The sequence below is a fragment of the Nilaparvata lugens genome, chromosome 1 (genome assembly GCF_014356525.2).
Source record: "Nilaparvata lugens isolate BPH chromosome 1, ASM1435652v1, whole genome shotgun sequence".
Classification (NCBI taxonomy): Eukaryota; Metazoa; Arthropoda; class Insecta; order Hemiptera; family Delphacidae; genus Nilaparvata; species Nilaparvata lugens.
In genome coordinates, this window is record NC_052504.1 from 5344159 (window position 1) to 5356732 (window position 12574).

The 12574-nt window shown below is 33.5% G+C and overlaps 1 protein-coding gene across 2 annotated transcripts in view; it reads left to right on the forward strand.

The window, feature by feature from the left end:
• LOC111059800 (ER membrane protein complex subunit 1) overlaps nt 1–12574 on the forward strand; it is a 68439-nt gene that overhangs the window by 36123 nt on the left and 19742 nt on the right. For both annotated transcript variants that reach the window (XM_039428749.1, XM_039428755.1), the window contains 3 exons: nt 1507–1685; nt 8797–8961; nt 11921–11975. In XM_039428749.1, coding sequence (XP_039284683.1) covers nt 1507–1685; nt 8797–8961; nt 11921–11975 — 399 coding nt within the window. The remainder of the gene's footprint in view (nt 1–1506; nt 1686–8796; nt 8962–11920; nt 11976–12574) is intronic.

Consider the following 12574-nt stretch of genomic DNA (forward strand, 5'->3'; position numbering starts at 1 on the left):
ACTTCAGTTGTATCTTAATCATGATATATTTATGTTCTCCAGTCTCCGATCATATTTATTATTGTATATATTTTTTTTGTGAGGGCTACTCATATCTATCTGGAAATGAGAAAAATCAGAATTAAAAATGGCATTAATATGATGAAACATGTCGTGAGTAATAACATAAAATTTTAAAAATATAGTTTTATTTATTTTTTCAATTTTCAGATACACTGGTATAATATGGAATGTAATCTACTTCATACTCTCAAAAATACAGATCTATCAATTTCATTAACATATTTTATTGTTTTTTGCATTTAAAAAGAACGACTAGTAGTCAATTTTTTTTCCAATAAATGAATTAATCACTCACTGTGACAACGAGATCTTTCGGCTGGTCCGCCATCTTCCTGGTTGTACTCATAGACAAGTCTATGAGTAGATTACATACTATCACTTGTCTATGAGTACAACCAGGAAGTTTGCGGACCTGCCGAAAGATCTCATTGTCACAGTGAGTGGTTAATTCATTTATTGAAAAAAAAATCTGACTGCTAGTCGTTCTTTTTAATTGCAAAAAGTGATTTGGAAATAAGCAGTTCGTGATGGAAAACAAAACAAAATTGAAGTATTTTATTGTATTAATATGTTGATCATGTTTTGATATGCTTTGCAGTCTTCAGATTATATCATATTTATTTATTCTACAATTTTACAATAATACAGTACATAATACTCATTACAGTAGTATAATGTGGAATGTAGTTTACTTCGTACTTTCAAATACAGTATACAGATCTCACATTGTTTGTATTTATATCTTGATGAAGTTGCAAACAAGTTTTGATATGTTTTGAAGCTTCATTTGAAACTACTAAGAAAAAGTTATTCAATGTGCCTCTTTTGAACGTTCTTCAATCTATCTTCATAATTAATTTTGCAATATCCATACAAAACTAGCCATATCTAAGATCTACAGTATACAGATCTAATATTTTTATTTCGATTAAGTTACAAACATGTTTTGATATGTTTTGAAGCCTCCATTTGGAACTAAAAAGGAAAAAGTTGATCAATGTCCTTCTTTTGAACGTTCTTCAATTTATCTTCATAATTCATTTTGTAATATCCATACGAAACTAGGCAGTGAACATTGATTGATTTGTGAAGGTATGTGAACGTTTGCGAACATTTGTGGGAGTTTGTGAACGTTCGTGAACGTTTGCGAACATTTGTGAAGGTTTGTGAACGTTTGCAAACATTTGTGGGAGTTTGTGAACGTTTGCGAACATTTGTGGGAGTTTGTGAACGTTTGCGAACATTTGTGAAGGTTTGTGAACGTTTGCGAACATTTGTGGGAGTTTGTGAACGTTCGTGAACGTTTGCGAACATTTGTGAAGGTTTGCGAACATTTGCGAACGTTTGTGAACATTTGTGAACGTTTGCGAACGTTTGTGAGCATCTGTGAACGTTTGTGAACGTTTACGAACGTTTGTGAGCATTTGTTAACGTCTGTTGCAGGTGGCTTTGTAGGTATGTTCGTTCGCCGCCTGATGAGTCAGCTGTTGCAGTTGAAGTCGCTGCTGATGTCTGTCGTGTCGTTGGGAGAGGCGGTCGAAAAAGACGGACTCGACGTCGATCTAGTGCGCGATGAATTCGGCCTGCACAAACTGATTGTTGCTGTTACGTCTGTCGGAAAGGTAAACTCATTCTTACTTCATTTAATATCGCCATTATCCTTCCGGCAGTCGCGCTGTTGTGAAAAGTACAACAGTGTCAGTTTTTTTGCTGCACAAAACTATTGAATTGAGAGTAGAGATGCAATTCTATCAGAATAAATGTTATAAGCATATTAATCTAGAGAATCGATTTTTTATTCTCATGTGATTGATACAAATAAGACATCTTCACAATGATGTGGATAGAAAAATAAGGTAACCTTGGCTATTCCTCTCCCAAGATTTAGATACACATAGTCCGAAATTTCAGTCTTGTAGTTGTTCATTGGTCACAAAATTTTTCATATCCTAATTGAATTGAATTGAATTGAATTGAATTGAATTTATTGCCAAAAATCACATACAAATATTTGTGCAATACAATCACTAAAGTATGCAATATACAATCACCTAAAAATATACATTTATTGTAACTTGCACAACAATAATTATCAACGTAATCAATGTAATATTCGGCACTGCCAACATAAGAGTCCTTGTGTGTTGGCAGTGAGTTGCGGTTAAATTATTCTGCTTCAATTCAGGTCAAGTAAGAAGCGATATAAAAATTAAAATAAAAAGAGCTAAAGAAAGTATTACAGCAATATACAAAAGTCTCAAAGGCTCAGAAAAAAAAATTAAAAACTTAAGAATAGTACATACTATATGACAAAGTAGAATCCAATTAACCACTGTGACGTCTTGAGGCCATCATGAAGTGAATATTTCACACAGGGAATACATAAAAATATACGATGATGAGGGAACATTTACAATACCTGGTTCGAGAACGTGAAAATGAAAAAACCATTGCTCAATGTTTTTAGTAACAATGCTTGTTGGATACAATATTATACTTTATACAACTAGTTTGAAGAATATGTTATGCTCAATCCAATAATCTATGCTTTTGCTTAAATTACGTGTCATTTGTTTATCTATAAAATCGTTTGGAATTTTATTTATAATGTAGCTGCAATAATAGGTAAATTGATGCCTGCATATGGTTAGCTTAATGAGTTCTGTGTTGAATCTATTGTTAGGACGTGTATTATGGGGTGTTATGTGTGCAGGAAAATTAGATTTATTCTTATTGATATGGAGTATTATATTTTTCATATAATTCTGTCTTATTGTAGGGACCTTAAATTCAAGAAAAATGTCCCTACTAGGATAGAGTCGAGGTCTTCCTAATGCTGCTCTTATAATATGTTTTTGTAAGATAAATAATTTCTTCAGATGTGTATCATAAGCAGCTCCCCATACTTCATTAATATATTGAAATAATGAGTGAGCGTATGCAAAGTAAATTTTCCGTATAATGTCTATGTTTTTTATTTTATTTATTTTGTAAAAAATGTAAATGAGGTATTTCAACTTTGAGCACAAATAATCTATGTGTTTGTTCCATTTTAAATGTTGATCCAATAATATACCAAGATATTTAATCGTGTGAACCCTTTCTAATGTTTTTTGTGCTTCTGTATTATCTGTAGAGTTTTCATTGTTATTATTTGTTGTCCCTATTTTAAGATTTAAATCTGTTGCTGGTTGTCCAGTTATATTGGGTGAAAAGGTGATATACTTAGTTTTGTCAGCGTTTAAAGTCAGGATATGATCTTGAAGCCATTTTCTAATAATTATTAGGTTTCTATTGGCTATATTGAAAGTTTCTACCCAGCTTTTGCCGCTGAAGATCAATACAGTGTCATCTGCAAAAGACAGAGTGGTGCAATCTTGGAGGTTTAGTTTGAGTAGGTCATTCACATATAACAAAAAAAGAACTGGTGAAAGCACAGAACCTTGAGGCAAGCCGAAACCTGACGTATATTTAATATCAGTTTGACCCTGAAGATGTAGGTATTGTTTCCTTTCAGTCAAATATGAAGAAAATAAATCATTTGCTGCACCTCTAATTCCAGCCCTATCTAATTTGTTTAATAATATATTGTGAGGTATCGTATCAAAAGCTTTTGATAGATCCATGAACACTGCAAGAGTTTTTCTATTGCTATTAAAATTGTCAAAAATTATTTTGTTCAAGTGGATGACTGCATCTTTAGTAGACTTATTTTTTTGAAAACCAAATTGCTTTTCATTTATTATATTTTCTTTCTCTAAAAAACTCATAATTCTGTTTTTTATTATTTTTTCTAATATTTTGGAAAGGTTACTTATCAAGCTTATCGGTCTATAATTTTCTGGTTTTTTTAAATCTCCGGTTTTAGGTATTGGGATGATTCTGGCTTCTCTGAACTTTTTTGGGAAATATCCTTCATTTAAACATTTGTTGAATATATGTTCTAAGGGTCCAGTTATGTGGTGAGAAATTTTTTTTATGAAAGGTCCTGTGAAGTTATCTGGTCCTGGTGTAGATTTGTTTTTCAACTGATTTATAATTGACATTATTTCGTTTGAGTTTGTGGGGTTGAGAAAGATACTGTGCTGACATGAATTTGATAGCGATCGAGGAACTGGGATATCACTTACATTTCCTGATATTTTTCTGGCAAATGATACACCCACGTTAGCAAAGTAATCGTTGAGTATATCTGCATCTAGGCTTATTTCTTTTGTGTTTTTCTTTATTTCCAGCAGCTCGTTAATGTATTCCCAAGTTTTCTTGGCGTTATTCCTATGTTCATCGAACTTCTCATTAAAATAATCTATTTTTGCCCTTTTTATTAAATTATTTAAAGTATTCCGGTAGTTTTTGTAGCGGGTTTGCAATTCAATATTGTTTGGCTGTCGTGAGAGCTTCCTGTGTAATTTGTCTCTTTCTCGGATTGCATTGACTAGACTGGGTGTTATCCATTTTTTTAGTGGTCTATTTTTTTTACTTAGTCTGATTGTTTTTGTTCTTTTGTGTGTTAGTTGTGTCAATTTTTCAATGAAATTAGTAACCATTTGATCGATATTTTCGGTGCTGTAAACATCAGACCAGTTTTCAACCTGTAAGTCAGCTATTAATTCGTCAAAATCAGTTACAGTTTTAGTCCATAACTTCTCGGTTACCGTGTTATTTTTCATGGCTTCACTCAAGTGCAGTGAAATACTGTAGTGATCTGTTATATTAGTTTTAATAATCACGCCACGCTGCAGGTCTCTATTGTTTCCCCCCTCCTTAAAAAATATGTGGTCTATGCAGGTACCATTTCCATTGACTATCCTTGTCGGTTTATTGATGTAGGATTTAAATCCATTGATATGTAGTGTGCTCAAGTACTCATTTGTTAAACTATTGTTTTCTAAAATATTAAGATTTATATCGCCCATTAGAATTACATTGGTAGTGTCCTTCATTCTGTTTAAACAAGCGTCTAGACTTGTTACAAAATTATTAATGTTGGTAGCTGGAGAGCGATAAATTAATATTATTGTATATTTGATGTTATCAATTGAACACGCCATACCAATGGAATTTGATTCTTCAATATCCAAATCGATCATATCAAAATGAAAATTTTTATCAACAAATAAACATATTCCATCACACTTTGAGTGTTTACTTTTCTTTTGTACAACATTATATCCTTCAAGACTGTAAGTAAAATGAGCATCATCCGTAATCCACGTTTCTGACAAGGCAATAATATGAAATTTAAAGTTTATATTAGCCAAATAATGAACCAATTCTTCAAAGTTTTTATTCAGGCTTCTTATATTAGTATGAAAGAAATTCAATAGGTTTTTATTGCTTAAGTTTTGTGGTTCATATGAGAATAAATCATCTATCTCACTTGTATCATGATAGCCTATGAGATCGTCATCACATTCAAGAACTGACATAGAAGTAATCTGTAAGAGTATAATACTATTCTGTAAAATGTATAATGGTATAAACTATAGAGAGAAAAAAGATAACAATAAAAGATAATGAACGCAAAAGAAGAATTCATTGATAAGCTGTTTTTGTATTTACAGGGTATAAGTTATCTCTGAGCTGTACTGTGAAAACGTTTGTTCCAACTAAAAGCCATTTTATATTGTAGCAGTCACAATAGATAACAGTCTATGGCCCGCTTATCGGAGTAGTTTATTCCCACACATCTGCCTGATATTGTTAAATTCCCTGATCCTCAATTTCAATATCATTATGTTTCTTCATAGAAGAGATTCATGCATAAGTATATGAACATATTATATAATATATAATAAAAATATTCCATGTGCATATCTATATAAATTGTGTAAGCTTTACCAAGTCAAAAGTGTGCACAACGGTCACCAAGAGAACCTATTCAACAAACCAGACTGTGTTGGTCTATTTCACAGTCTACTATTTTATATGGGGCTAATTAATTTCTTCCAACAAATGATAATGACACTTTGAAATATTCGGTTTAATTATTATAAATTTAATCCATAGCAGCAATAAAAGCTTCCAGATCCCTGTCACTGTTAATCATTGACACTTTTCCCTTATCCACTGGTCTTACTTTAATGTTGCCCGCTCTATCCACCCACACGTATTTGAATCCCTTCTCCTTTTGAAGTTTCTTCAGTTGTGACAGAATCTTTCTACGTACCATAGTGAGTGACAAGTTGATGAACACTGGTCGCTCCTCGGTTTGAAATCCGACGTCGCGAGTGGAAAGTCTCCTCACCTGTTTCTTCTTATCAAGTACCTTGTGCGCGTCATCGCGTCGTACGAATTTCACGATTATCCCGGGAGAGTGTTGGTTTGCCCCCTTGGGCAGGCGGTGGCAGCTGTCTATCGCCTCCGGACCCAGGTCAACACCGACTGCTTTACACGTAGCCCGCACAACCTCATTGATTTTTTCTCCATGCACAGTAGGAATCCCGTGAATCTCGATCATATTTCTACGGCCGTACTGTTCGAGCGAATCCACTTTATCGTTTAGCACCTCTACACAACTTTTTAGTTTTGTGTTTTCAGTTTGTAACTTTAATATTATATCCTGCTGGGTCTTAATTATATCTTCCAGCCTAATCCAGGTGTCAGAATTAGCGTTGAGTTTGGTCAAACAAGCTTCAAGCGAATGTTCCAATCTTACCTGACCTTCACTAAATTTTTTTTCAAGGTCCAACATAGTTGTCTTGAAGCAATCCGCTGATACGTCGGACAGCGTACAAACATTAGCTAAAGACGATTTCACCGGCACTCATTATTCACTTGAATAAGAACTCGAATGAATTATTGAACAAACTACTAAATCTCGTTATTATTTTGTACACCAAAATCTCATACAATCAAAAGGAATTCGTATCTAAAAAAACAATCTATAATATTGTGAAGAAAGGAATTGGCTTATGTACGGTGTAGGAAATACATAAAAGACGCATCATTAAGTCTGAATTACTGAACTAGCCTTGACATTTTGCTAAAGATTCTTAATTTACTGAGGATTTTTATAGTCCTATTTTCAGTTCTTCAAGATATTAGTACGTCAAGTTTTCAGTTTGCCAAGTTTACTTACAATTCGTCAGCACGTCGTTTTTATTCGTCAAGTCCTTAGTTTGTGATACTTTGCTTGAGTGGTCATCTATTTAAGCTAAATTATGTGCTCTGCAAGATTTCTTTTTAAAAAGAAATCTTTATTTTTACAAACACAAAATTTGGAATTATGCAATTTAGACAAGTGAATTTTGACAAAATGAGTACCTCGCGCTTCGATGGTGTAAGCAGGACTGACGCTCAATGCGTGGGAAAACTAGCTCCAACAGTTTCAGGGAGAGTTCCAAGAAGTTGTATAGAAACTGCTGACTGCTGTAGATTCTCAAGATGTATCATGTATTTATCTATAATTATAATGAAGGAAAAAATTGGCTAATACATGTACGGGATAGGAAATTCACGAATGACGCATCATCACGTCTCAACTACTTGACTGATTAACTTTCTGCATATTGATTCTTAATTTCCCGAGGAGGTTATAGGTCTATTCCAAATTCTTCAAGATTTCAGTAGGTCAAGTTTTCAGTTTTTAAGGCTGTGCAAAGGCTAAAAATAAACATTCTACTCGTGATATTTTTCCAAGTTTTTCGATTTGTATTTCATCAAGCTATCAAAATGAAAAAGTTTTCTCAGGAAAACATTTTTTTCCGATCATTACTTTCTGAGATATGAGCGACTGAAGTTTGAATTTTTGGGACAGAACATTTCAAGTTCGGTAAGATATAAATCCATAAGATTCAGAGAATGGATACTTCATGGCATTGTTGATCTAGTAAAACAAAAATTGTCTGAAAATATCAATTTTTGGAGAAGTTATTTAATTTACCAAAAATAACTCAACTAAAAGTTATTTTTGGTTATTTTTAGTTAATTGAATCACTATCTTAAAAATTGATATTTTCAGAAAATTTTTGTTTTACTAGATCAACAATACCATGAAGAATCTATCCTCTAGAACTCATGCATTTATCTCTTACCGAATTTGAATTGTTCTGCCCCCAAAATTTAAAGTTTAGGCGCTCATATCTCAAAAAGTAATGAAACTTTTCATTTTGATAGCTTGATGATAATATACAATTAAAAAACTTGGAAAAATATCACGAGTAAAATGTTTATTTTTAGCCTTAATTAGACCTTTGTGGAGCACGGGTTACCTGCTAGTTCTTAATAGTGTAGCATGAAACTAGAGTAGTGACTATGAGCAAGATAAGCGACTCAAGTCGTAAGATCCGAGAGACTGGAGAATCTTCGACTGGAGTCGGTAGTGTGAGTAATGAAATGAAAACATTTCAACAAGTTTAAAAAAGTCAAAAGTTTAACATTTTCTTTTTGTTTATTATTATTTTTTTCAATATTGATATATCGATTAAATTGGTTTATTAATTTTGTAAGTTAAGATTTCTAAGATTGATACTCGTTGAAGCACACAAACCTCTGGTTTTGCTGGCAACGCCTATAAGCTAATTTTGAGAAGAATTATTATTTATTTCATGTTAATGTTTAAATTAAGTTTTTAATTGTGTTTTTGTTTTGAAAAAAATGTATTGTATTATGGCAAATAAAGAATTTGAATTTTGAATTTGAATTTGAATGCCTTAGTATCCAAAGATTGACTTGTCAAAGTTGATCATGTTTGATTATGATTCTGTTTTGTCATGATACTTTCTGTTACAGCTTTTCGGAATTGACAATATATCAGGAAATATTGTTTGGCAAAAATACCTTGGTGAAATGGAAACATACTCGAGCATTGAGAAGCCAGTTGTCTCATTCTATGTTCAACGCACCTCCCGGCATCTGCCCCACCCTGCACAGTGTTTCATCTTAGGCAAACATAAGGTGAGTGATCAATTATCAACAAAATAGTTGTATCTGTCATTTATTTCTGTAGGGCTACTACTTGGTAGTTCAATTATTGTATAGAATTACAATCCACTGGAACCGATTTCGTCCGAACTAGCATCGGCCGAAAACTACCGAACTCGTCCGAATGATTCCCCAACAAAGAAAGGAATAGATGTTCATCCATTGCAACAGGTTTATACGGCCGTCTCCGGCCGATCAATTTTTCGATCCGAATTGAATGGGATTTTCCGGCTCTATCCGGCCGAACTAGCTATAGTCGAGCTGAGACAACAACTAGTGTTCCTAACCTAAAATTATTCCACAGACTTGTTTGTTTTTTGAAGTTGTTCTGTGCCATAAAGTTGTTTTACAAGCATTGCTCTATTCCAATGACTATTCTATAATTGTGTCATAGCGTTCATCCTCACATAACCCTTCAAAGTTATCAAACAATATCATTTCAAGTTTTTAAGATAAAATACTTCCACTTTTGTTGATATTTAGTCAATAAATAAATAAATAAATATTTAATATTGATTTTTGTAAAGACTTGAAAAGCTATGCAGGCATACTATTCAAGCATTTTTGGAAAGGCTGAGGTGAGTAGGAGAGTAAAATCAAAAGTTTATGTTTCACTCATTGAGCCCATCCTATTGTATGGAAGTGAAAGTTGGACAGTCAGTAAAAAGAGAAAAGCCAAATAAATGCGGTCCAAATGAAATGTCTCCGAAGAATAGTTGGGAAAACAAGACGAGACAGAGTGAGAAATGACCGCATAAGGGAAGAATTACACATTAAAGCGGTTGAAACAACAATCGATGAACGGATACTCTCCTGGTATGGACATCTCCAGAGAATGGACGAAAACAGAAAGCCTCGCCAATACATGGAGGCACAAGCCATGCCAGGGCACAAGGCAGACGACCGATAAGAAGACCACGGATGACATGGGAGGCAACTGTTTCACGGATAGCAGCAGAAAGAGGCAAGACCGTGAATCAGTTGAAGAGAATGGCTACGGACAGAGAGCAGTGGAGAAGATGGATCCGAGGCGACCACCCAACGCTGTGAAAACGGCACATTGGGATAGATATGTAGAATAATGATTTTCGTATGATGATATGAATACCTGTGAATTTGAAGTTATTTTAATGTGTTAGGGAAATTATGAGTTGATCTATTTTGTTTCTAACAAAAAAAAACTAAGAGAAAAAACTGAATTCAAGTGGAAAAATTTAGAAAATTCTACGGATGTGGAATTAGAATGTAGAAATAATATTGTGTTATTGTATTGTTTATATTGTAATATTGTATTAACATTGATATTGTGATTGTGGAATGTAATGAATAAATAATTGATAATTAGTAGGTACTTTCAAGTAGCATAATCTCATCTAAATCCATTCCATGGATGAAATCTTTGTAAAAACGCAAAAAAGAAGATTTTTTCCTACAAACTAGCTTGCCATTTAACTTTCTGGCAACCAGCCAACTACTGAACTTGACTGACGAAAACGGTTCCAATGGACCACCGTATTCGGCCGAGTTGACGGCCGGCAGATTCGACCGATCCAACGGCCGAACGGATCGGTTGAATACGGTTCCAGTGGACGGTTACCCTTATTCTTTTATGATATGACCGGTTTTGGGTACCGGTATTCATCCAATTTTCAAGTGTCCTAAAGTTAGCTGTATCTGATATTATCCCATAATGATTCTGTGATTCTTCTTTCGATTCCATGTCTTTAAATGGTATATGGTGAAAAGTTTAATATTTAGTTCAACCCAATTATTGTTGAACTAACGAAAATTTATTTCCTTTGAGATCACTATCCATTAGTAATGCGTCATTACTTAATAAATTGTCAATGTCGTCTACTTTTTTATTGCGGTTGATGCCCTCAAGAACACTTTGCTTGTGCGTGGGTAATGGAAAGTGCGTTGATGAATCGATTAGATTATTAAACGTCCATGCCATCGGCGAGATTCGAACCCACGAACCAGGCAGTGCTTTGCTCTCGTACCTTTATTTTTGGTAAAAATGCTCGTAACTTATTTATTTTCCAGATAATCATGCGGTAGCTATCTGTAGTGAGGTTCATGTTACAAAGTCAATACATAACCTATAAACTTGAGTGTTGATAGGAAATGACATTGGGTAATACGGCAAGGCAGAACATCCAAGAGGATCTCTCTGCCGATAAAAGCCATAAGAATAAATAAATAAATGAATAAATAGATGAATAAATAAAATAAATTAGTAAATAAATAAATAAAATAAAATGCTACAAAGTCAGCACCTGATTGGTTTGCTATCCTTGTCTATAAGTGGACTAAGAAGATAGTTCTATTCTTTTCCAGTTCCACGCCGTTGCGAAATTGTTTGTACGATATGAAAAATATTATTAACTAACAAAATATATTAATTCAAATCATAAAGCTATATTATTTGATCATGAAAATATATAATTTTTTGATGAATACAAAATATTTGTGATAGAATCAATTGTTATTAACAAGATTCAACAATTGTTATCAGATCAGATATACCGGGATAGCTTGAACCACATCTATCTAATATAGAAGGCGGTGGAAACGGAAAAGTGGCAGTAATGCGTTTCTATCATTTTCAATGACTTTATAGAGTTTAAAAAGTGAATGTCACTACAGTATTCTTGAACAGCCTGCACACAAGGCCAATAGTAATGTCAACTAAGCGTCATGGGAACACGGAATTGGAAATGACATGTATATTAGAATTCCGGACTTTTCCAATTCCGTGTTCCCATAGCAGCAAGTAGCCGCTACTAATGTACGAATGTGCAGGCTGCTATACTATTCTATCAAATTTATTAATACAGATAGAATTATTCAAGTATTCTCAATTTTCTAAGTAGAGATCTTTTTCCAATTTGCGTGAATTCTCATGGTATATTATAACTTTATTTTTCAGGATTCTGATGAAAGTATGGTCTATACTTTCAATCCTATTAATGGCCAGCCTATTGGTGAGTTCTGATTTCATATTTATGTTAGAACCATATTGGATTATTTACTAAGAAAGAAATAATTACTTGTTCTGTAATAAACATGAAAGAATAAATATATGAACATAATGCAAAAAATAATTACTTGTTATGTGATAAACATTAAAGAATAAATATGCGAACATAATAAAATGTTCTGTTCTTAAATCAATCAATCAATCGATCAAGTAAGTTTCAATTAATGAAGTGAAACTCAGACATTGGGGACAATCTTGAAAACTGGAAAAACGCAAAATATGACACTTGATTCATGGTATCCGTTTCATGTAAACATCCGTTACATCTAAGAAACGTTATCAACTTCACTTCAATTTCACGATGGATTTAGAAGAAGATGTGATTTTGATGTGATTACTAAAAGACGGAGTGAGTAACAGAAGTTCTAGATTCATCCATTGTATATGAATAAGGGTGGCCACTAAGGTTGGTCAATGTCAAAAACATTGTGTTCAAAGCCTCTAGTTGATGACACAACATTTATGGCGAACTTGTGTGTTCACACATGTTCATCACACTTGTCCTGTCGGTAGTGACCACCCTTATGGCCGGGACAAACATAT